We start from the raw sequence: 26,521 nt of genomic DNA on the forward strand, positions 1-26,521 counted from the left end.
GGCAGAGTAGAGTTAGGAAGGAGCAAGAGAATCAAGACCTATTTAGAACTCAGAAAGTTAAGCATCTCAAATAACCTCCCCTCAGTTGCATGCCCCTGGGATGCAAAACCCGCCTCCTGATTCTACCTATCAAATTCTATCTCAGTAGGTCAAGTCTGTTCTTAATCCATCTATCACAAACAAAAGATGTCAGAGCTTAAATAGCTGCATGAGTGTGGGGAATACAACTCCTGCAATACTTATAGTAAACACATTGTCCACCTTATTTAAGAAATCATGCATTGGTTTTAAAAAGGGAAAGTGAGAGATCAAGTTTTTGACATCCTTTTAAAGTTACTCTCTGAGTGGCTTATCTAGTTTATAAATACTTGCTTTTGTGTTTGCCAGCCAATATATCCCAAAGGACCTTAAAATATCTATGCTATGATAGTTAGCAAAAAAAGAAAGTTCTCTTCCAAATTTTCAAGTCATGAGCACTAAGTTGTTTGGAGTTTCTTGTAAGTAAGATAGCAGGGCAAAAATTAATCCTCCCATCAATGTTGCAGCCTCGGGGGAAATAACTCTTAACTTTGAAAATTTATTGTTTTTCCCCATATGGGCCACCAAAAAGAAAAAAAAAGAAAATTTATTGTTTTTTGATTTCATCTTATGAAACAAGACTTGCTGCTGAACTATACTCATGTAGACTGAGAAATGAGAAGTCTTTATTTGTAGATCAAAATTGATTGTTTGATTAAAATTTAGTTATTTTGTTCTAAAATATGACATACATTTAATTTACATTAAAATTTTCTCAATAGCTTAAAGTTGAAATTATTTAGCTGTCTATAAAAAAACCTAAATTAGAAAAATATACAGATCAAATACTTTATTAGCACTATCACTTTGTCTCATATTTTTCTCCCTTCCTGGTTTTTCTTTGTGGTCTCTGAGTGAATATTTCAACATTAGAGTTTTGGTCATTTTTGCTATCTGTTTCAATCATCCATTTGGTGAATTTCATCTGCTATTATATAACTTTTATACATTGATGTTTCTGAAACTCACCTAATTCTCTATCTTGAAGTCCAGACACATGCATTTAAGTGCTCTCAACATTTCTACTTAGATGTTTAATAAGCATCTCTAGCTTAACCTGAGCTGCTCACCTCCCAAGTATCACTATAAACCCTGCCCCTTCTCACAGGCTTTCTCCATCATTATTAATGCCAATGACATTATTTCTCTAGTACAGGGCAAAAATCTTTGAGTCATTCTTAATTTCTTTCTTTTAATCACAACCATATTTAATGTGTCAGAAAACTTTCTAACTCTGCTTCATAAATATATTCAAAATTCAACTACTTTTTGTTACATACAGCAATGAAGCTCAGGTTTCTGCAGCCAGCATCTCTGTCCTCAGTTACTTAACTGACCTTATTGATAACTCCTAAACTGAGCTCACTGCTTCTGTTCTCATCCCCTTGAGAATCCTAACCTTTTCCTCTCAAATTTCTACGGACAGTTGAATTTGTAGTTCAAGTTTAGAAATGACTTGTTGATCACTTCTCGGCCTTTTGGCTAAGATAAAGTGTAGAAATGACTTGTTAATGTCACTTATGCCCATTCATTAGTTTATTCTCAATAATTTTTTCTCCATGTCTCAGAAGATTGTGGTGATTCCATTTGCTTCTCTCTTCCAATTCACCTTGCTCAGTGCCTCCCAGGCCTGTTTTAATATAGCCAGTAAAGAACCCGTTTATCCAAAGCAACCTCATCAACAATGAAAATGAGATCCTGGCATTCTTACATGGTTATTCCTTACCTGATTACAATGTAATACATCCTTCGGACTACTTTGGAGATAAAGAGGCTTACATTTAGTGAAATACATTGAGAGAGTCCCATGAATACTGCTGGCTTAAAGCTGATGATTTAATTAAGATGCTGAGTTAAGATTGGTTATACAAAGTTGCCCCTTTATTATGGAGACTCATGATGATTTTGAACAGCGTTCTTTTTGTAATCTTCCTGATAACTAAAGCAACACTAGTGAAAGTGTGGTTAACAAGATTTAGAGCTGAATTTTCCTGCTGCTTTGGAATTGGCTATTTAGACTTCCAACTAAAGAGAAAAAAGTACCAATATTTTTCCCCATAAAAACTGAGGTCAAATAACCTCTAAGAACTTATTAAGTAGGACCTAACTGAATCTTCAGTCTCATTTATAAATTTAGGTATATTACTTTCAATTTGTATATGCATTAAAAGAAAAGTTAAGGAGATTGATGCATCTTTCTTATATGGTTGCAGTCATAATTTGCTCATTTCCCTAAGAAGCACACTAATCTCATTTTCAAACCAGGTCGAGCCGAAGGGCTCCAAGAGACTCTCTTATAGAGAATCACATTTTGTGAAGAAGGGACTAGAATTTCCAGGTATTTACTTGTATAGTGAATTGCTAATCTATTCTTTACCTATTAAATAAGAGAAAAGAAAATGCCAAAAAAAAATAGAATGTGGGAGAGCAATCTGATTTTAACTATCTATGTTTTATGCATCAAATGAGATTCCAAAGTGTCTGGGTTTGGTAAATTGGGCAATGGTAATCCAACATGAAGAGAAAATGGAATGTAGTTCCAGGGATAGAAACAGAGGTGAGCAGAAAAGATTGGAGTTCTCCACAGTGTGAGGCATGCAGCGAGAAGCCATAGCTTCCTAGTCTTGTGCTGTTAAGACACCTAATTTATACTTCACGTGAGAAAGCAAGCATTCTCAATACTTGAACTGTTTGAGGGCACAGTCATCATTCAGAGTCAGGGAAGGAAATATTAAAAGCTTAGTGAGGACTGTGGCAGCATAATCCAACTCTTCCTAGCCCTAACCAATCAAAGTGGAAAAAACTTCAAAGGAAAGGGAGGAGATGAGACTTGAATAATCAGTACATGCATCATACCGAGTTGTAGGTGTAAACGGAGATGTGAATCAGCAAGTGCTGGCCCTCAGGACACTCATCTCCATTCTCCAACTCTCTCTCTGAGCCCACTACCCAAAGCAGTATCTAGGGAGGAGGGGTGGAAAAGAATGACACAAGTCTACCAAGTTTTTTTTTTTTTCTTGAAAATGATAGGAAAGTTAGGAAACCTACCCAACATGTTCCTTAAAGAGAAGGAGATTTGGCAGTTTGAAGCAGTAGTTAAAATATGAAAGAAGAAGAAGAAAAAAAAAGAAACTGTCTTCTGTTTTTTTGCTCCACCAATTTCAAAATGTTTCACAAACTGCTTACTCAAGCAAGAGCTTCCATGTCCTCAGCAGAGAACTCCCTGAATTACTCTGGCTTATGTTCCTTCCTGCTCCCTAATGGGATATCGGAGAGAATCTTCTCAGTGAACAGGATGAGACTAAAGTCCCTGGAGAAAAGTTTGGAGACAAGACTGGACCCACAAACCTAATGAACGATCCCTTTGAGGATAAGGGATTTTCTCTTGCATCTCAATTAGTCTCAGAGGAAAGAGAGCTACTCTCATTCACAGACATTACATTCTCCTCAGAGAGGTCTTTTGAGGGAGCAATTAGAATAACAATCTGATGCACAGATCAGAATTCATTTGTGATTTTTTTAAGATTGTGCTCACATATTTGTGCATATCCACACATTAAAAACCCATTTTTGTGATTTATTTAAATCAAATTAGGTTACCGATTTCCTGGAGTACGATCTTATTTGAAATAAATTTAATTGCCATGTATGGATTTTAATCCCCAATATATGTGGACTGGGGCCTCAAGGAAAGGAAGAGAAGGGTCTAGAAGCAGATAGAGGCATACGGCTGTAATCCCCAAATTTTCTGTAACTCAAGTCCTTTCATCCATATGTCTCTTTTTATTTCTTTTTATCATATGTAAGCCTGACATAATTTTCTTTGAACTACCAACCACAGTAATGTTACTCAGGCGAAAGGAAAGGTACAGCTTTGATTTAATGCAAAATAAAATTTGGGAAAATGTCACTCCAAATATGTACACTTTTTCTGGTACAGACAAAAAAAAGGACAAACCTTATAAAAAAGTCAAAAGAGGAAAGCTTAATTTCACAGAAGTTCCAGCAACCTGATTTCTTGGTCTCATAAGGTACAACTGAACTGATTCAGATACCCAAATTGGGAGTAGATCCACTAGCCTGTCACTAGGGTTTTTATAATATGTGACTTGAAGTGATTATTCCTAGGTCAGGGTGGTAGAACCGGAGGGTGCAGTCATTATCTGGTGAAAGTATTGGGGAAACTTTTGTCTAATAATAACTTAAAGAATGTGTGATATGATCTTTAGTTGGCACCATTTTGATGGACTTCTGACTGTCATTAAGATATAAAAGTATTGTTAGAATATAGAGGGAAACAGTGGTAGGGGGATGGAGGAGGGTAGGAGGGGAAAAAGCTTAAGCCTAAAGAATTGCATCATGAAAAATAATTTATTAAAATAAATAAATAAATTGGAAAAAAGAATGTGGGATGTAACAATTTCTTGCAAACAATGGGAAGTCAGCAAATGTTCTCCTTTTTTTAAGATTTTTTTTTTATTTGAAAGGCAGATTTGCAGAGAGAGAAAGATAAAGATTTTCCATCTACTGGTTCATTCCCTAAGTGGCTGCAATGGCAGGAGCTAAGCTGATCTGTAGCCATAAGCCCAAGGATTTGGGCCAGTCCCTTTATAAGAGTTCTTGTTCAAGATGTTTCTCAACTAAACCATGTAAAGTTCCTAGACTTGCACAAATTTTTGTCCTTTCTTGTTTTCCACAGAAGTCCCTCTTGCAGAATCTTTTGTTAATAAAGTAGACAGAACCACAGAGTGCTGTGATTACATAGAGCTTTTGATTAGTTAGTACAACTAAGCAAGGAGAAGGAGGGAGAAAAAAAAGAAAGATGTGGAACTCATTGTCCCTGAGGTGGCATCTAGACTTTGAGGCAGAGTTCCACAGAAAGGCTATATATCAGGCCAGATGCTGGAAGGCTTGCTCTCTGATTTACTTACTGCCCACCTCCTGTGCTCAAAACCCAGCTTTCCTGGTGCCTAACTCCCTTCTGAGTATATAAGTGCCACTTCTCAGATGGCAGAGGGCCTCCTGTTGTGAAGTACCAGAATTCCTTAGCATCTGTATTCGAGAGAATTTTATCTAAATAAAGACTGAAGCACTTTTGACTCTCTCATAGAAGTCTTAAAAACACACTGGTATTTTGAGCTTGTTCTTTCTACTTAAAGTAACATGCAGCTGAGGCAGCACTCATCTATATGGGTTGAGTTAGCACAATGTTTTTGAGTGTTAAAAAGTAGGCTTTTATTTTTTGAGAGAATCAAGAAGCTGTAGAAGATGAAGGATGGTTAGAAAATAACCTGGTATATAGCCCGAAGAACATCATAGCTTAGCAAAACTAAATGCAATTAGCAAAGCTAAGTAACTCTTTTTTTAACCCTGTTGATCAGCATAGCTGACTGGCAGCTGCAGTTCAGTGACACTGAACAGAGTTATGAGACAGGATTCCTCAGCCAAGGAAAAGTTCAAATTTTAAAATTTAAAGTATATTTTTATTGAACAATATTGCTTTTGCACTATCACAAAGAGAAAAAGTACTGTCAAATCATCATCATAATTTTGCAACCACCTATATCATTAAAAAATACAATTTTCATTTAAATAGAACTTTGGTGCAGAAGAGATGAGACAGAGCATACCCGCAGTTTGTGTGTCATAATTAACTAGAAGAAACATCATATTCTTAAATGAGTCTGTTAAAGACAGGAGCCAAACAGAATTTGGAAAATAGAGTCAAGGCCCAGGGTGATGGCTCAGGAGCTTAATCCCTGCATTGATGCATTGGGATTCCATTAGGGCAGATTCATGCCCTGGCAGCTGCACTTGCCATCCAGCTCCCTACTTATGGCCTGGGAGAGCAGTGAAGGGTGGTCCAAAGCCTTGGAACCCCGCATCCTCATGGGAGACCCAGTAGAAACTTCTGGCTTCAGATTGACTCAGTTGAGGCTATTGAGACCATTTCAGGAGTGAACCAGTGGATGGAGGATCTTTCTGTCTCTTCTCTGTAGATCTGTCTTTCCAATAAAAATAAATAAAGCTAAAGAAAAAAAAAGAAAATAGAGTCAAACATATTTTTTTGATGACACACAAATGGCAAGCTAGAGGAAGGAGTCCATATTGGTCCTTGGACCCCTGGCATGCACAGTGAGATGAATTATTTTTCAACAAAACAAGGGAATACAAAGCACAGAAGAATCTTGTGTATAAAATCAAGTTTGATACCAAAGAGTCTATGAAATATCAAAAGAAACAACAGAAATGGAATCTGGACATATTTGCTATCTTAGTAATCATTTTTGACAAAGGCTGATAGTAAAGTTTTAATGCCAGTGGATAATAACTGTGAATATGCAGGAGAAATTAAGGATGTTGAATACGCAAGGTTTTAAAAATAGCTTAGTTCAATTACAAATTGAATTACTATTGCCAATAGCAACTGTATCATTACATCAAGGTAAGGGCTGGGATGGATTTCATGTTTGGCTCTCCCTTTCTGCTAAGCAATGAGATGTGTCATTGGTAAAATAAATCCGTAGATTCTAACTGTGTAACAAAATAGTTTATTTCAGTCTAGAGCATGACAGCACTTATCTTGAACATGTTTCAGACAGGATTCTTTAGCATCCCACACCCCCACTTCCACTTGTCTTAATACACAGACTTTAGAAAATATGTAAATTCCCTCTGAGTCCTTTTGAAATGTAAATTTTGCCCAACTCCTTGTTATTCATACAATTCAGGGATGAATCCAAACAATCATTTTGAAATATAGTCAATTGTCTTTACCTCCAAGTTTCTGCAGGAAAGTAGGGACCTTTTTGTAAGCTATAAATAGCAAACACATATGTACTAGTAGTTACTATATGCAACCTCATCCTTCAGTACTTTTTCTGCAAGCCCATGCCTGGATTTAAAAACTGATGTATAATTGGGGACTGAACTGCTTCATAGAAAATTCTCTCTCTCAAATAAATAAAATAAATACATATTTTTAAAAAATCCCATCATGCCCATAACATTCTAACTAAGTGAGTATTTGGTGTGGCAGTTGAGCCATAGATTCACATGTCAGATCTCACACCACAGTGCATAGTTTATGTACTTGGTTCCACCCCTAGTTCCAGCTCCCTGCTCATGCCTCACCCCCAGGTAAATACAATTTCTAAAATATTTTATTTATTTATTTTAAATTCTCTTATGTTACAGGGAAACAGAGAGAAAGAGATCTTCAGTCCTCTGGTTCACTCCCCAAATGGCTGCAGAGGCTGGAGCTGTACTGTCCTGAAATCAGGACCCAGGAGCTTCGATGAGGTGTCTCATGTAGGCACAGGCATCCAAGCTTTTGGTCCATCTTTCCTGCTTTCTCACACATATTAGCAAGAAACTGTATCAGAAATGAAGCAGCCAGGATTTGAACCAGTGTCCCATAAGGCATGCTGGTGGTACAAGTGGTGGTTTGTATGCTCCAGGACTGCTCCCAAATGGCTGTATGAAAACAAACAAATAAATAAAAATGACATCCTGAAATAGTTGCTAGAATTTTTAAAGGTCTATATGAGATTCTATCTGTCTTGGATTACATGTAATTTCCACAAGAAAGGTGTGCACAGCCAGCATGAATGCGACATGTGTTTGAAATGGATATAGTCCAGAAATACGTATTGACAACAAGGTGCTGGACTCTCTGCCATTGTCCATCCCTACAATGTCAGGACACACTTAAACAGCATAATGATGGACTTATGACAATTTTTGAAGGACTATACTATTATAATATGGGAGAAATCAGTGGTGGGAGGGAATTTGAAGGGGGGAGGGGAAAACCCAGACCTTATAGAATTATATTATAAAATAAAATAAAATGAAATGAAAATATATAAACAATATTTCAGGAGTATTAGAAAACAGTCTCTGAAAGAGGTGGTGCTAGGAAAATGAGAAAAAATAAACAGAGAAAGTGAAAAATATTTATCTGTGTGAGAGGGCACAAGTCTGATTCGTTGTCACTGAAATTCAGAGTTAAATGTGAGGAGGAAAAAGGCGCATCCATGGAACCTTCTGGTTTTCTGCAATGATTAGTACATGGGAATATTTTAAAATTTTAGTCTTGATTATTTGAGAATTTCTTAAAATTCAGATCTCCAGAACACACCTTAAGCAGTTCTAAGGTAGAACCTAGAAATATACATGGTTAACAAGACATCCCAAATTAATCATCAGGTCATTTCATCCTTTAGGCCAACAGAACAGAGAAAGAGAAAACCTAAGAGATTATCTCTCCTGGATAATCTCTCCGATTTCTGACACAAGAATGTGACTGGTATATATTAGTAAAATAGAATGAAAACAGAACATAGAAGAAATATAAGAGATAGTTTATGTATTTATTCTGTATATTTATTCAGCTTTAGTTTTTTCAAGACCTGAAAACCTGGAGATTTCTTATATATGATCCAGTATAGGTGCAGGTTCAGGGGAAGTGGCTGCTTCCTTTCACTCCTGCCTACTTGTGGTCTTGGAGGGTTACAGAGGACGGCCCAAAGCCTTGGGACCCTGTACCCGCGTGGGAGACCTGGAAGAATCTCCTGGTTCTTGGCTTCAGATTTTTTTCCATCCTATGATTCATTCCCCAAGTGACCACAATGGCCAAAGCTGCTCCAATCCAAAGCCAGGAGCCAGGAGCATCTAACAGATCTCCCATACAGGTGCAGGAATCCAAGGCTTTGGGTCGTCCTTGACTGCTTTCCCATGCCACAAGCAGAGAGCTGGTGCAAAGTGGGGCTTCTGGGATTAGAACTGGCACTCACATGGGATCTCAGTGCCTTCAAGGTAGGAACTTTTTAAAAAACTATTTATTTAATTTTAATATTTATTTAATTTTTATTGGAAAGGCAGATATACAGAAAGGAGGAGAAATAGAGAGGAAGATCTTCTGTCCCATGGTTCATTCCCCAAGTGGCCGCAAAGGCTGATGCTGAGCCAATCCGAAGGCAGGAGCCTCCTCCAGGTCTCCCACGCGGGTGCAGGGACCTAAAGTCTTGGGCCATTGTCAACTGCTTTCCCAGGCCACAGGCAGGTAGCTGGATGGGAAGCAGGGCTGCTGGGATTAGAACTGGTGCCCATATGGGATCCCAGCGTGTGCAAGGTGAGGGCTTTAACCACTACTCTACCATGCCAGGCCCAAGGTGAGGACTTTTGCCACTAGCCACTAGGCCACCACGCCGGGCCTTAAATTTTTTTGTTTCCTAATAACCCACAACGTTTCAAATATTCATTGCCCTTCTTTTCTCTTCATGTGTACTTTTTGAAAACAGAGCAGACTAATTTGCTTGTCTGTTTAGTGAAAAGAAGACACAAGTCTAAGCTCCAGCTTAGAGCAGCCGAAGATCATGCCATGCCTTATTATCACCAACACAGAAGGAAACCATTGAAGGACCTGGTAAAATTTTGAACTTAGAAAACCTGGGGATGGCACCTTTCATGGCAAAACAGGTGAAGCCACATCCCATACTGGAACACTGAATTCTGGCTAATATGGCTGTGAAAGCAGTCGAAGGTGGTTCAAACACTTGTAACCCTGCCACTCATGTGGAAGACCTGTGTAGAACTCTGAATTCTTTCTGGCTGCAGCCAGTTCCAATCTTGGTTGTCACTGGAAATGCACTGGGGAATGAACTAATGAAACGAAGATTTCTCTCTCTCTCGGTCTCTGATAGAAGATCTGTGTTTCAAATACATAAAATGTATATCTTGAACAAAATTACTCTAGCTGTAGCGTGGAAGATAATTAGTGTGGATGCAAAGACTGGTAAGAGGGCATTTTTATACTCTAGGGGTGACATTTTAGTCGTTTCAATTAAAATGTCAGCTATAGAGCATGAAAAACAAGAGTAAGCCTCAGGATGAGTTGGAAGAACACTAGGAATAGCCTTAGGATAGCCTTAGGATAGTAAGAATAGAAATATGAAAAACTAACAATTAGAGCATTTTTGTTTATGCAACTGGATGGATGATGATTCCGTTTATTAATACAAACGGGGCTAGAAAAGGAAGGCAACCAGTTCTGAGGTTGTTTTGAAAAGTTGACTTGAAAGTATTTTTGACTGATCAGCAGTGTGTCCTTGCACGTTAAGCTGTCACATTCAATGCTGGCATTCCATTTGGGCACTGGTTAGATTACCAAGCTGTTTTCACTTCTGATCAAGCTCCCTGATAATGTGACTGGGAAGGTAGCAGAGACTGAATGAAGTGCTTGGATCCCTGCCACCTGCATGGAAGACCTAGAAGGAATGCTTGGTTCCTGGCTTCAGTGTTGCCCAACCGTGGCTGTTGCGGCCATTTGGGCAGTAAATCAATCCCCAGCCCCTTTGTCTTTCTCCATCTGTCTCTGTAACTGTACTGTTAAACTAACTAACTAATTAACAAAATAAATAAATCTTTTTTCTTTTAGATAAACTTATTTTAACACTTGCAGGTCTTGGAAAACTTTGGCAGGTTACTCTCTCCTCACGTGGTTTATTAATCTCCAAAATGAGTTGTTTAACCAACTAGCCATTACTTAGTAGACTTATAATGGTATAATTAAAGTTGCAATTGCTTTTCAGTGATTTAAGTATCATATGATGAAATATGTGAAGTAATGAATTATTTAATTTGGTGTTAAAAAGCAAAAGGAACTAACTGTGTCTTTGTAAGGGAATGTGTGCCAAGAAATGGTGTGATGAACCTGTGATTTGTTAAATAGTCTTCTGACAGCAGTAATGAAGCAAGAGATAAATTAGCAAATGAAAAATAAGGTAGTACACTGAATCCATGAAGACATAAATTTTAGTGATTTTTTGGGGAAAAAAAGTAGCTCACTGCTTCAGAGTGTGTATGATACATTAGCAGGGTTTGACAACATAACATGAAAACCGTAAATAAGTTTTCATTTTCTCAAGCTTTGCAAATGAAGATACCAGAGCCACAAGAATTATCCAGAAACTTGAGGATGATTTGTGTATAATTTGATATTCTGAGTGAAGTTATGTCATATTTGAAAAAGTGATTTACCTTTTTAAATGGAAATATTGCATTTATGAACAAATAATTGGGTAGGTGGGTATTTTCTCTTAAAATAGTGTTCTCTAGCATTTAATAGCTATATATGGAGTTTCATTTGAAAATTATAGTTAGTGTGCCTCAGAATAATTTCACGGATTTGTTCTAAATTTTTTGTTCTTTTGCTCTCTGATTTTAAATTTCAGCTCCATGTGGCGGCCACTTTTCAGCTCCCAGTGGAGTGATTCTGTCACCCGGCTGGCCAGGATACTACAAAGACTCTTTGAATTGTGAGTGGGTGATTGAAGCTGAACCCGGACACTCTATCAAAATTACATTTGAAAGGTCTCTGCAAATCTTTTTTTTCTACCTTGTAAACAGATTATCCAACAAAACAGCATTCTGTTTAATTTCCCAAATCAATATGTAATTTTATTGTGGTAGTCACTTGTGCCTTGATTATTTCAAAATGTTTACCCCTTTTAATTTTTCTGTCTATTTCTATGCCCATTTTTTATTTGTTTAGTGTTGTATCAGTGCTATTGAAATATTCAAGGCTGACCTTATATATATACATACTGCTGAGACATTAATATGTAATTTTTAGCTGAATGAGTGTAGTTGCCCTATATATTGATGGGCTTGTGAATTCTGTTTGGTTATGTTTCAAGAGGCAAAGATACTGTAAATATAATCAAATCAATATCATTTTACAGCCTAAAACATGTATGTGTACTCTCCATATGCTGATACTTAAGAAGACCTTTTGAAAAATGGCTGTGTTGTGTCAAGTCACTGTGTATAAATGATTGGACAGTTGACCTTTACTGTCCCAAGAATAATGGGCATTAACTGGTCAACTAATCTATATCAGGAAAGACCATAATATTGAATGCTTAAAAAGTTATTAGAATGATATCTATGATCTATTGAATTACTATTCACAACCTAAAGCAGAATTAGTTATATATTTTCCCAGTTATATTTTTGACTCCGGTAATCTCTCTACTACTTTCTTAAAAAACAAGCAGTAAAATACAGTTATTTATGCGCTGGATCTTCTTGATAAACATGTAAATTCAGCATGATATCTTAAGGCCTGATGTTTGAGTTTTATAGACCTACCACAATCCCTCCTTCACTCATATACTTCCTCACTTAATGAGTTTACCTATCCTGGTATTTAAATTTGTGTGAAAAGAAATTGCGTTTTGAAGAATTGGTTATATTTTTTACGGAATCATCCTGCATTACTGTGATCTATACAATCTTCCCATACTAGTTTGCTAAGATTGCCTTAACAAACTACCGCAGGTTGCATGGTTCATACAACAGAAATGAACACTTTCATCGCACCGGAAGTTTGATGTCTGACATCCAAGTGTTAATGTCATTTTCCTGCTTTGTCTTTTCGCTTTGTGAATGGCTGCCTTCCTCTCTCTTCACCCAGTCTTCTCTGGATATGTTTCTGTGTCCTAATCTGTTCTTGTAAACACAGAAGTCATATTTTTTTGTCTCACATTTATGATCTCACATTCCTTCACTTTTTTATGTGTACTTTTAAAATTTTACTGTATGAATTTGGGAGAAGCACAGTCGATCCCATAATAATGATTCAAACATTTATTTTTATTTATACTAACAATAACATGACAGTTTTTTTCATTGTTATGTCAAAATCTTGATCTCTTTCATGGCTGAAAAGTTTTGTGTCAATATAGCAGTTGTAGGAAGCTTAAAAAGCATCGTGTTTATTAGCTAACAAACTTTCATCACATATCTTCATGCTCTGAATGAGGAACCCAACCAAAAATCATTACTATTTGATACGGTTTTGTTTGATTCTGAATATACAATATTGTATGCTGATGATTGTATCACCACATAATTTTAATCATTTTGATTTAACACAAGATGGTAGAGATTTAGTTCATATTTTTAATATGTCAAACTTAGAGCATTACATTTGAGGGATAATCATTTTTACATCTATCAAAGCTCATCACATATTTAAATAAGTGCATATATTTATATATCAAGTACATGATTTTACTATTTCCTTTTTTGAATTTAACATATGTGTCAAGAGTTAAGCTGTACAGATGATTGAAATCATGTTGCTTATCTGCTTTATTTGTATATACTTGATTTTTTTATCAGGTAGTTTTCACAAAATATTTTTGTTCAATATCCAGGTAAGCTATTTGAGCCTCATTCCAGATGAAGAGGAAATTCTAGTCACTGTTTATGTTCTTTTTTTTAAAGTCACTACTTTTTTATTCATATTTCTTTATTGTAGTATTCCATGAAATAGTTGCATAGGCTCAAGGAAGGAAATCCCTCCTTATATTCTACAAGCATCTCTGAGGGTATTTTTTTTAGTTCTGGACAGATATTGGTGTACTTTCTCAGGATTCTTTGTTTCTTTTTGTATCAGCTTTTCTCTGTCTCTTACACACACACCCCCCCACACACACACATGCACGCAAATGTAATACAAGGACAGCCACGTGATTTAGCAGTTAAGTCACCACTTGGGATACCAGCACCTATATTAGTGTCAGAGTATTGGTGTCATGGCCTGGTTGTGCTTTTAAAGATTTATTTATGTATTTGTATCTCAGAGCTACATGAAGAGACAGAGAGAAAAAAAAATAGAACCTTCATCAGCTGACTCCCTCCCTTGATGGCTGCAGTAGCCTGGGTGGGCCTGGGTGAAGTCAGCCAGATGCTTCATCCTTTGGTTGTCTCCCATTGAGGGACAGTGTCCAAATGCCTAGGCCTCCTGTGGTGTTTTTCCCAGGCTTTAAGGGGACTGGGTTGAAAGTTGAGTAGGCTGGAACACAAATTGAAGCTCATGGGATAAAAATGTCACAGGCTTTGATAAGCTATGCGACAGTGCTGACCCCATCTGCTTGTCACTCATAGTCCAGCAAATCTGCACCGTGGGATCCAGCATGTGATGGATTAAGTAGTTGAGTCCCTGTCACCTGTGTGGGAGACACAGACTTAGTTCCTGGCTGTTATCTTCGGCCAGTCATTAGGGGAGCAAACAAGCATATGAAAGATATTGCTGCATTACAAAAAAAATAAGTACACAAACAAAAGCCAAATCATTGGATAATTGCAAAATCTAGAATTATCTGAGATTGACTAAATTGACTTTATTGTCTTAATTTTTCTGATCATCATTACAGTAACAATTGCTGACATTTCTCTATCCCCCCCTTTTTTTTAAAGATTTATTTTGTTTATTTGAATTTGAGGGTTGGAGAGAGAGTGGGAGAGAGAAAGGGAGATGTTCTGTTTGCTGGTTCATTCCCCACATAGCTGCCAACTCCAGTGTTGGGCTAGGCTGAAGCCAAGAGACAAGAGCTTTATCTGGGTCTCCCATTTCATTGCTGGGGAGCAAGGAGTTGGGGCATCCTCTGCTTCTTTCCCAGGCACCCTAGCAGGCATCAAAAGTGGAGCAGCTAGGACTCCATGTGGGATACCAACATTGCAAACTGGAAACTTACCCCATTAAATCTTGCCTTTATTCTTTTCCCCTCTAGTCTTGCCTCTTATTCCAGATCCTTCTCCATCTTTAATTTGTTCTCCATAGAAGATCTTCAACCTTCCCTCATGTACCCTCCCACCCTCGCAGAAAATGACACAATAAATCTCAAAATACCTTATTTTATCATGTAGAGCAATTTGTTTCTTTGAGAACCCTATTAAGTAATGTTGGCGAATGAGAAAGGATCATACCTTTTCCCTAAGCATGTTAATTAAGATTTTTTACCCTAAATCAAAGTGTAGTGTTCTCTGACGAAGAATGAACTTTCCGGGTGGCGCCATGGCTCAACTGCACCTCTAAGCACCAGATTCCCATACAAGTGCCGGCTTGTGTCCAGGATTTTCCACTTCCAATACAGTTTCCTGCTTGTGGCGTGGGGAAGCCACAAGAGGAGAATGGCCCAAGTCCTTGTGACCTTGCACCCATGTGCAAGGCCTGGGAAAATCTCCTGGTTTCGGATCAGTTCAGTTCTGGCCATTTTGGCATTTGAGGAATGAATTAGAGGATGAAAAATCTTTGTCTCTGTCTTTTCTTCTCTGCGTAAATCTGCAGAGAAGTAACATTGTCCGTTCCTTTATTTACATATTATTCAAGTTTTGTTTTGTTTTTGAAAGGTAGATCTACAAACAAAAAGACAGTTAAAAAGTTCCCATCCACTGGTTCGCTCTTTAAATGGCAATGAAATGGCTATAGCTGAATTGCTCTAAAGTCAGTGACCGGGAGCCAGGTGCTTGTTCTAGGACTCCCACACTGGTGCAGGGGCCCAAGGATTTGGGACATCCTCTGCTGCTTTCCCAGGCCATAAACATGGATGGAACTAGACTGAAAGTAGAGCATCTAGGACAGAAACCAGTACCCATATGGGTTGCTGGCTCCTGAAGGTGGAGGACTAGCCTGTTAAGTTATGATGCCAGCCCCTGCATTCAAATTTTAAATTCTAACCTAAATTAATGTTTCTGGAAAATTAGTATGAACTTGAGGAACACAAAATCCGTGATTATGTTGAAAAGCATCTCCTGATTTGTTAATGCGATTCTTTAATCATCATTAAGTAAGTAAACATCTGGTATTTCTTAGTCCAGAGTAGCCTACTTAGAGTTGCGTACTTAATAGACAGTTTAATTGCAAAGTGATACCTGCATTTCAGAGCATCCTCACACCGACTTGATTTTGAACTTGTGTTGAAAGGCAATTTTCTTGTCATCCAAAATTTTTATTGTGGTTTTTCTATCCTTTCCTGTCTTTTAAAGATGTATATTATTATTATTATTATTATTATTATTATTATTATTATTGGATAGACAAAGCCACAAAGAGAAGGAAATACAGGAAGATCTTCTGTCAGCTGGTTCACTCCCAAAGTGGCTGCTATGGCCAGAGATGAGCTGTTTCAAAGCCAGGAGCCAGGAGCTTCTTCTGGTTCTCCCGTGCAGGTACAGGGTCCCAAGGCTTTGGACTGTCTTCGATTGCTTTCCCAGGCCACAAGCAGGGAAATGGATGCGAAGTGGAGCATCTGGGACATGAACCGGGGCCTGTATGGGAGCCTGGAGCATGAAAGGCAAGGATTTAGCTACTAGGCCATTGTGCCGGGCCCACTACTTGCCTATCTTAAATATCTTTGGGATTTTAGACCCAGTAGTGTACACTCTTAAGACGATATTCTAAGTTAGATCTTTCGAAATTATTTTCTTACTGTTTTGCAATTTATTTATTTTCGAAGCAAGCAAATTAATAAAGACATAAATAAAGACATAAGCAGAGACAGAAAAACCTTCCATCCACTGATTTATTTCACAAATGACTGCAGCAGCTAGACCTGGGCCAGGACAAAACCACCATCCCCAATTTTTGCTCATATGTCCAACATGGGTGGCAGATACTCAAATACTTGAACCGTCATCCACTGATTACCCAAGAGCATTAATAGGAAGCTGTATTGGAAGCCAAGTAGCTGGAACTTGAAATAAGCACTCTGGCATGGGTTGCAGGTGAACTAAAAAGAATTATCTTCTGTGCCAAAGTGTCCACATCTTTGCTAATGTTTAATTTATCTCCAGTCATTTAAAAGGTACAATGAAAGCAAAATCAAAAGTGAGAGCTCTTCATTATTTGATTCCCTCACCAAATGCTGGTAATATCCAGGGCTCAACCATGCTCAAACCAGTACAGAACTGACTTTCATCTTGGTATCCACATGGGCAGAAGGGACCCATGCACAGAAGTAATGATCTACTGCATCTCGGGAAAAGCAGGATGAAAAACTGAACAGCCAGTACTTGGATTGGAACCCTGGTGATATGAGATGTGAGCATCCCGTGTGCTTGCTTAGCCTGCTTTACATAGGACTCAGCATCCCTCTCCCTACTCCATGGTTATCTTTTTGACAAAATCTCCTCAACCATTTTTGTGGGTGTTGTACTGGTAAAGTGGATAAACCTAATTTACTTTCAATAAATATAATTACTGATCATATTTTTCTCTGCCACTTTCTTACTCTTGTATGTGTTTACTAAAATTAAAGGTCTTAAGCCGAGCTAAAAGCAAAAAAAGTGTAAATTGAAAATAATTTCAGTTCACATATTTATACATAGCAATGACAATCGCTCCTATACATGAACCAGAATAGACTTGGCATATGGAATGGTTCTCAGAACCCAGAGATTTTTTGTCTTTTCCACATGAACTTTGTGAAACAAAACTTCTGAAGTGTTACTCATTTCTTAATACTTAAAACTATCCACTCAAAGCTTACACCTAATAGCTCCTATATCTTTTTGATATCCATTATTAAAAAAAAAGAAGTGTGTTGTTGGATCAGTACCATGGCATAGTAGGTTAGGCTTCCACTGGTGATGCTTGAAAATCATAAGTGCCAGTTAGTGTCCTGGCTGCTCCAGTTCTGTTTCAATTCCCTGCTTATATCGTGGGAAATCAGCAGATGGTTCAAGTCTTTGGGCCCATGTGGGAGACCTGGAGGAGGCTCCTGGCTCCAGATCTGCCTACTTAACTCAGACCATTTTAGCTATTTGAGGAGTGAACCAATGGATGGGTGAACTTTTTTTTTTTTTTCTCTCTCTCTCTCATCTCTCCTTATCTGGGTAACTCTAACTTTCAAGTACAAATGAAAATCCCTGGTTAATTACCCCAACCTTGGAAAACTTAAAAATCGGGATGGTTTAAGAATATGTTAATGGTAGATGTTATGGCATAGTAGGTGAAAGTCACCCAAGTATCATATGAGAGTGATAAGGATCAAAACTCAACTTCAGTTCTGACCCAGCTTTCTACTACTGCACCTGGAAGGCAGTAGATGACAGCCCGAGTGCTTGAGCCGCTCCTGTTACATGGGACACCTGTATGGATTTCCAGGTCAATGAGCGGGTCTGTAGGTCTACCTTTTTTGCTCTTTTGTCTTGTGTCTGTCACTCTGAATTTCAAAAATATAACTTAAAAAGAAAAACAAAAGGATTCATCAGTGGTATTTTCAGGATTTTAGAATTTAAAAAAGTACAGTAATATGAATCTATTCCTTTTTGAATCATATTTGGTATAGTTGATATGAAGTCTCAAGCCTCCAAACATTTCAAAAGAAAATGTTCCTTTTTGGGGGCTGAGTTCTGCATTTGCCCTTCACAGTTACCTGTCTGTGAAAAAAAAATTAAGCTATATGAAGGAAAACATTTGAATATCTTCTTCTATTTATTCTGTCCTAAAAATACTTTAATGGTGTGAGATTTTGTTAGAGTGTTATCCTTACTCTATGTACTTTGTGTGTGTGTTGGGGGGGGAAGGTTCTTTTAATTGAATCCAGCTCTTAAGCAGCTGACTCTGTAGCAATGGAATGAGCAATATATTTAATCAAATATAGAATTGATTCATTGGGCAGGCATTGTGATGTGTCAGGCTAAGCCATTATTTGACACACCATATTTCATTTTATTGCACCAATTAGAATTATGCCAAATTACTTTTTAAAATTTTATTTAATTGTATTTAGCATGAGACCACAAAGAGATAGTGAGATGGATGGTCTATCCACTGGTTTACTCCACTAGTTACTGCCATGACTGGGACAGAGCCACCACTTTGGAGCCAGCTAACTTCCAATGCATCCTGGGAGCACTGACTGATTGCTTAAGTGTTTAGTTCCGTGCCACCTGAATGGAGATCCTGGCTCTAGGTTTGGCCTCACTGAGTGTTGGTTCTTGTTGGCGTGTCAGAATTTGAGGAATGAATCTTTGGATGGAGGATCAGTTTTTCTTCTCTCTCTAAGCATTTCGTATTAATTAAATAAATAAATACAGTTACAAATTAATACAAACACATTTTAAACTGTATTTTAGGTTATTGGCATAAAGCATTCACTTTAAAATGAAATCTAATGAGGCTGTTAGTTCCTTATACGTTGACTTATTATGTCTTCCTAATTTGTTTTTCTCTAAAGATTGTTTAAAGTACCAAAATATCATTATTGAAATATCTAACACCACTTTCTCAATAAAACAAAAATAAAAAATGAATCTCCTTCTGATTTCCAGCCATTCTTCTAAAGATACTTGCTGTCAACTCTTTTAATACGTCTTCTCCTTGTGAGACCAGTTTTGTAGCTGTGTTTCCAAGGAATGAATTGTATTCATTGTGAGGTTATGCTGTTTGCCTTCCACTGTTCGTCTCCAAGAGAACAGCGAGTCGCTTTAATTGGTCGAGGAATTTTTAGAAATCAGATAATATAATTAAGATAGTACTGTAGCTGTCTTTCGGAGTTTTTTCCCCACTATTTTCTGAAATGTAACAATTCATTAGAGCTAATCTAGAGAAAAATGTTTAAAAATTATTTATAAATATATCAATCTTCTTGAGATTATTTCAGTCTGTCACTGAAACTTTAGTAAACGTAATCTATCAAATGCAGAAAATAGCAATAACACCAACAACCAGGTCGCTTTTAAACTGCTTACTGCTTCTTAACACCCACAAAAACTTCTTGAGACATACAAAGGAATTTTTGTTTATGTTTTTGTAATTCCTAAATTAGCATAGTATCTGGCATATCCCAACTCGGAGAAAGATGAATTAATTTTACTATTAACTATCTGAAGCAAATCTTTTTATTTCTTTTTTTTCTCAGCTCTCTAACTTACCAGTATTTATCTCTTAGAGAATAATTTGTTTTATAGTTGCAGTATGATGACTGTTTTCAGTTTAGTCTGGATGGATTTGGATTACAATAAAATCGCTTTTTGAAAACATAAAATATTGAGTGAAATTAGAACCGATTTCAGTTTTACTATCATCTTGTGGTTTCATAATATTTGTCATTAATTTTATATCATACATGAATGATAGCATGATATAATGTATGAGAAATTTATGCAAATATTTTTAAACATAAATGAAAGAAATTTGATCCATTTTGTAGCCCTATCATATTTTCTTTTTTTATTGTATTTTTATATTTCCTTAGGACCAATTTGCTGATTTTCTTTTTAAAGATCCACTGCTATTGAACAATGTCCTCTGTATCTCCAGTTAATGTTACTATTCTATTAGGAATCAACTGTCATAATGTTTCAATTCAAATAAATCCCTGATTATTCTGTGCATTTTAATTTGGCTATTGTCATCTTATTAGCTATCTAAGCAAACTCCAATTTCAATATTTACAATGGCTAACCCAAAGCAGCAAAATAATAGATTCACAATGCCCAATTGTTTGATCATTTGTTTAAACGATTTAGTGTTTTGTTGTATCTTTTCTCCTCTACACTGTAATATTGTAATATTTTAGACAAAAGTAACAGATTGAAGTTTGTAAGATGAGAGTAATAAATTTCATAATGTGACAATGTATATTACTTAACAAGCTATGACTTCAGTATAATTTGAGCTTTATTTCAGTTAGCTCTTAATGTTTTTAAAGAATTAATTAATTAAAAAGACAGTGTAAAATAGAGAAATAGAGAAAGAAGCTAATTATTTATATATTGGTTTACTTCATGAATGACCCCTGTTCCACAAAAAAGTCAAGTGAAGAGCTCAGAATGTCAGAGTCTCCCATTTGAGTGGCTGAGGCCCACATACTTGGGCCATCACCTTCTCAGCATATTGGCAGTGAGCTGAATCAGAAATGAAGCAACAGAACACAGATTGATGTTATCACATGGAGTTTGGTATCATAAGCAGTGCCTTGACCTGCTATGTCACAATTCTACCCACTGAAACATTATGCTTAATATTCACAATACGTCATAGTCATAATCATGTCATAGATTGACATAAATAAACAGATGCAATATAAGTAAGTCCTAATTGATTTCTATTTCTTCAATTATTTCTAAGCATTTCTAAAATGTCAGGTTTGAATTTTGATTTGCAATTTCTACAGTATAATATGTTTTAACTTGCATCATTTACTGGAAAAGACTGGAATAATAGTACAAATTATTCTCTGCAAACTCTGACATTTATAATTTTTGCCAATTTTTAAAAACAGTACTGGAGACTATTAGAGAAATGCTGAAGATGCTTTTCAGAAAGGGGTAAATACATGGCTAATACTGATGCATCTGCTCATGTAAACCTTTTGCTCTTTTTAAATAAAGTTTATCATTTTACAAAAAAGAAAGATATGTTAATCTTTAAAACATATTCTCTACTATTTAACAAAGACTTATTGAGTGTTTGCTACATGCAAAACAGTGGCAAAAACCCCACTGATCTCCTGTTGCTTATAGACCCTTAACAGTCTAAAGCTGTACAGAAAGCAAACCACAAGTGTGGCTAGTGTCACAAAAATGCTCAGTAAATTGCAGCGACATTGAAGAGGGCCTGCATGGTGAGATCTGCAAAGGTGTAAGATACACCAAAACACCATGGTGAAAGTAGGAAAATACTTTCCTGGGTTGCTGATCATTATGAACAAAAGGTTAAGACATTCAGCTTTCTGAAAGTCTCTAGGAAAAAGAGAGAAATCATCTTCATTCTCCTTTAGTTCTTATGTTCTTAACTCTGGATCTAGGAAGACAGTTAATAGTATAAGAGACTACTAAAAAATACATGTTCATGAGATACTTTACAAGAGAGTCAACTTTAGACAAAGAACAATACATTTTTTAAGGAATAACAGGAAAAAATTAATGTCAGGATGAGGACAGTGAATTCTCTCAGGGTTTATTCCTGCCAGCATGCTGCCGAGGCCACCTGATCCGGTGGGGTCTCTGCTTATTGTGAAGAGATGACAAGCCTGTAAAAGCTAGGGAAGGGGAGTGCTGGAGGGCATGTCCCAACAGTACCCCCACCCAGCAATGACACTGTGATTAGCTAGAAGGCAAAACAATAATTTTTAAAAATCTACTGATAAGAATGGTCAGTATAGCAAAGTTTTGAGGATTGGAGATACTTGGTTTTGAAGAGTAGCTCTATAATTTAAGAAAAATATGGTTCTATTTATGATTTAAGGACGTCAGTGTCTGTATATGCTAAGGGGTATAACAGTAGGAACTAGTGTGGACATTTGACCTAAGGCTAAGATACCACTTGAGACTTTGCGTTAGACTGTATTTGTGTCCCAGTTCCACTGCTGAGTCCAGATTCTTACTAATGCACATGCTGAAAGGCAGTAGATGATGACTGAACTGGCTGTATCCTTTTTGCCTACATTGGGAGCCTGTCTTATCTTCAGCCTGGTCCATCCTAGGCCTTTGCAGGCTATTGAGGTGTCAAACACTGGTTGAGAGATTCCTCTGTCTCTCTGACTTCCAAATAATTAAATAAAATTTCAAGCAGTAACAGGACTTCCTCAATTTTTGTCTCTAAGGTTGTCTATAGCACATGGCAGACATGAAATATTTATACTGTAGTAACAGAAATTTGAATAATTGTTTGACTTCATAAATGTAAATTAAATAATTTTTCCATGGAGATGAAGAATGAGAAAGGTAATTCTAACACTATGCTTACTGAATGAAAAGGCCATTTGTACACTTATGATAATCTATTATGCTTGAAGACGTATACTTATAAAAGTATATATGCATAGCTCTATAATGATAATTTTCCCTAAGAATAAGGACATACAACATTGGTATTTCCAAATGATAACACCCTAATTATCTTACATAGACTATAGAAAATAATATGGAAATGATAAAACATCTAAACAGTGGCTTAACAATCTAAAGCATTCTTTCCTCTATAGCGTTATTCTAATAAATCTATTTTCATGTGTCTCTTGATGATAGATTTCAGACTGAACTGAATTATGATGTTTTGGAAGTTCATGATGGACCGAATCTTCTGTCACCCTTACTTGGATCTTACAATGGCACACAAGTGCCCCAGTTTTTATTTAGTAGCAGTAATTTTATATACCTGTTATTTACAACTGACAACAGCCGTTCTAATAATGGATTCAAGATTCATTATGAAAGTAAGTAATGGCAAAATAGTTTTGCATTCTGTTTGTCTTTCATTGAGCATTATCATTGTATTACTAAGAAAATTATTTGTTTTTTACATTTTTTAAAATCAAAACTTTGGTGATGAGAATGCCTATGTCAATAAAATGTTGGCTACAGTATACTCTAAGAAATTTTAAAACTATCAGATGTCACGATAAAAAAGTATGGAAATTGAGGAAATGTCAAATAAATGTTTACAAAATGATTTCTTTTAAGAATTGTTTCTATATATCATGCCTCGCTGGGTGGGACGCAAAGATTAGTCACTCCTCACCATAGTGTTGAGGATTTTCCTGCATACTACCCCCCCCAAAAAAAATGTTCTGCACCTTAATTGTCGACAAATGTCTTGTTAGAGTTACAAGCCAGTCTAGATTATCCTAAAATCTGCCAAGGTCAGCAAAATTATACTTCAACACAACAAATGGCTAAATACTAAAATGAAATAGACACGAGACAGCTGAATGGTACTTTATAGCCATTTTAAGGTATATAGCAGCTGGTCCTGTATATAAACTAAAATTGAAATGTCAATGAGCTAATCATAGGTTGTGGTTAAGAACTTGCTTTTTTTTTTTTTTTTAACATACTGGTTACTCAAAACCATGTCAATTCCATAATGTTGCAAATTGCTGTTGATGTTATATTGGGACTCTTAATTGACTGGGATGATATTCTACCAGCTCTAACTTCGGACCAGAAATGGTCTCCCCAAGAAACTATTCAACCCATCTGGACAATAAGTAGCTGGACTCTATGCTTGGTATACGTTTGCAAGGAAAGAATCTTGATTGAATTTGAACTGTAATACTGCATCAAGGTGGAAGAATCCACCAGGGGGGAGGGGCTTGGGGAAAGGTGGGGGGATTCCCAGAGCCTATGAAACTGTCACATAATGCAAAATAATTAATAAAAAAATATGATCTACCTTTCCAATAAAAATAGGTCATTTAAAAAATGCAAAAAAAGAATTGTTTCTATATAACTGTAAAAAGCAGAATATAAGCAATAAATGTCAACCTAACATATATATAAATGATGACACGTTTTTTTACTTTTGTATCACAAGTTGTTATTCTTTTATATTTTATTTATACTATTGGCACATGTATTCCTTTGAGAATTTGATTTTTTTCTATAAAAAGCCTGAAATGACAATACAAACCAAAAGCAAAATATATCTACTTATTTGGATATGATTAACATAATAACCAAAGACTATGTTGGAACAAGTTATAGTTATGAGTATTGTGATTAACTTGTCTTTTCATTTTAACAATTTATTTTAAAATTTAATATATTTTAAAAGTCATTTATTTGTTTGAAATGTTGAATTAGAGAGTGAGAGGGAATGAGAGAGTGAAGGAGACTTCCTGCATCAGTGTGTTCACTTCCCAGATTGCTGCAGTGAGTGAGGCTGGGTCAGTCTGAATCCAGAAACCAGCAGTTCCTTCTGTGTTTTCCACATGGGTGTAAGGGGCCCACGCCTTTGGGTCATCTATTGCTGTGTTTTCCAGACTGTTAGCAAGGAATTGGATCAAATGTGGAGGAGTTGGAACATGAATTGGTGTTCATATGGGGATGCCAGTGTGGCTGGTACCTGCTCAACTTGCTATGATGCAATGCCAGCTCTAGATTTAATAATTTTTAAAAATGTTGCCATGTCTACCTCATATGTATACATATTGTATTGACCTCTTTTATACACACATACACACACACACACACACACACACATATAAATGCGCTGCTTTCTCTTGAAAAGAGGAATATAAACATCGCAAGATGCAGGATTCATGACAGTGATCATAAGTTTGAAAGAAGCTTGTCATGTAATTCGCTGAGGAAAATAACTACTAAATATTAGGGCATTACATAGATTTTTGATAATCTACATATTTGGAATTCATAATAATCCTACTTAAAAGTGCACAGGTTAGTTAAGAACTCTGTAATATTTCTGAGAAAAATAGTGGATACAGATATTAACATAAAAATAAGCCTGATTTTTATTTATAAATATTTTGCATATATACAGGCACATGAGACTATATCATATATTATATGTTAGAAGTCCTTAGAAGGAACTATGTAAAATACATATTATCTTAAAACTGCGCATAGATATGAAAATAATTATCTTAGACTTCTACTTTTCCAGTATTTTTTTGAAGTCTCTTCTTCATGTGTACAAACATATACAAACCCACTTGTTTGCACATTTTTATCACAAACTGCATTGCCACAAAGCTTTCCATGGCATGAGATTTTGATAAATGAATCTAACAGCACATTTTAAGAGGGGCATCATAAGGTACTTTTATTTCAAATGCAAATATTATACTGCTTCTTTTTATATTCAAGTCTCAACTGACCTCTTCATTCTCAAGAAAACAATTTCTATATTTGAACTTTATAGCCTTGTATTGGCAGTTGGACATTTTCTTTATTAGATATGGATAATAGACTCATGTTTTTAAAACAAATGAATTATTTTTTTCCTTTAAAACTTTATCTCCAATGTTTTTAATTATATTAATGTCTTTTAGGGTTTTCAAAAACATGGAAATGTGTTTCCTAAATGGTATTTTAAAATTTAGCAAGAGGATTCACACATACTTTGGATTTCAAATGAAATAAAAGATCATAAATGATATATTTGGTGTAACTTGTATTTGTTAATGTTCAATTAGAATCATCATTAACAAAGCCTATTGAAATGTTAAATCTTTCTAGTAATTAATGGATATCTATATACAGTCACCTTTTCTTTTAGAACATTATTGTCAATTATATGTTCAATAGATTGCATTTAGGTTGATTTCACCTATATTGCAGATAATTTTAATAATTAATTGAAGCTGTGCCTAGAACATATAACATTACGACTATATATAAGATCTAAATTAATGAGACAGTCTAAGTTAATTAACAGATGAACAAAGAAAATTAGATGTCTTGGTCTTAGATGTGTATCTTCAAACAAGTTAGTGACTGATTGATGCTTGATGATGCAATCCAAGTGACTGCCAAGGCTTAATGCAAAGTAGAGACTAAAAGTTAAATGAGGTTGAGATTGATGAAAATCACCCTTGATATTAATAATGTGCAATTTGACAAGAGGCTGAAACAGTCCATTTAAGTGATTTTACAGGAAATCACCTTCTTTTATTCTATTAATTGTTGCTATTATCAGCCAATCTATAACATCATAAATCCTTAAAAATTAACAGCAATACATTTTCACTTTCCCAAGTTTAACAGCGTTTAACACCTAAGTTTAATACTCCAGGTTCTAATTGTATTCTCTTTACCCAGGTGCTTCAGGTACTTTGTGCCTTCCGTCTTCCTCTCAAAACAAGCATATCTATCTATCTATCCATCTTAGCTATGT

General features: G+C 36.1%; 1 protein-coding gene across 1 annotated transcript in view; it reads left to right on the forward strand.

Moving 5' to 3' along the window:
* Positions 1-26,521, forward strand: part of CSMD3 (CUB and Sushi multiple domains 3) — an 878,998-nt gene that overhangs the window by 532,810 nt on the left and 319,667 nt on the right. Inside the window, exons 17-18 of the mRNA XM_058668892.1 lie at positions 11,316-11,454; positions 22,909-23,096. Of these exons, the coding sequence (XP_058524875.1) occupies positions 11,316-11,454; positions 22,909-23,096 (327 nt within the window). The remainder of the gene's footprint in view (positions 1-11,315; positions 11,455-22,908; positions 23,097-26,521) is intronic.

This window comes from Ochotona princeps, chromosome 9, assembly GCF_030435755.1.
Source record: "Ochotona princeps isolate mOchPri1 chromosome 9, mOchPri1.hap1, whole genome shotgun sequence".
Taxonomy (NCBI): Eukaryota; Metazoa; Chordata; class Mammalia; order Lagomorpha; family Ochotonidae; genus Ochotona; species Ochotona princeps.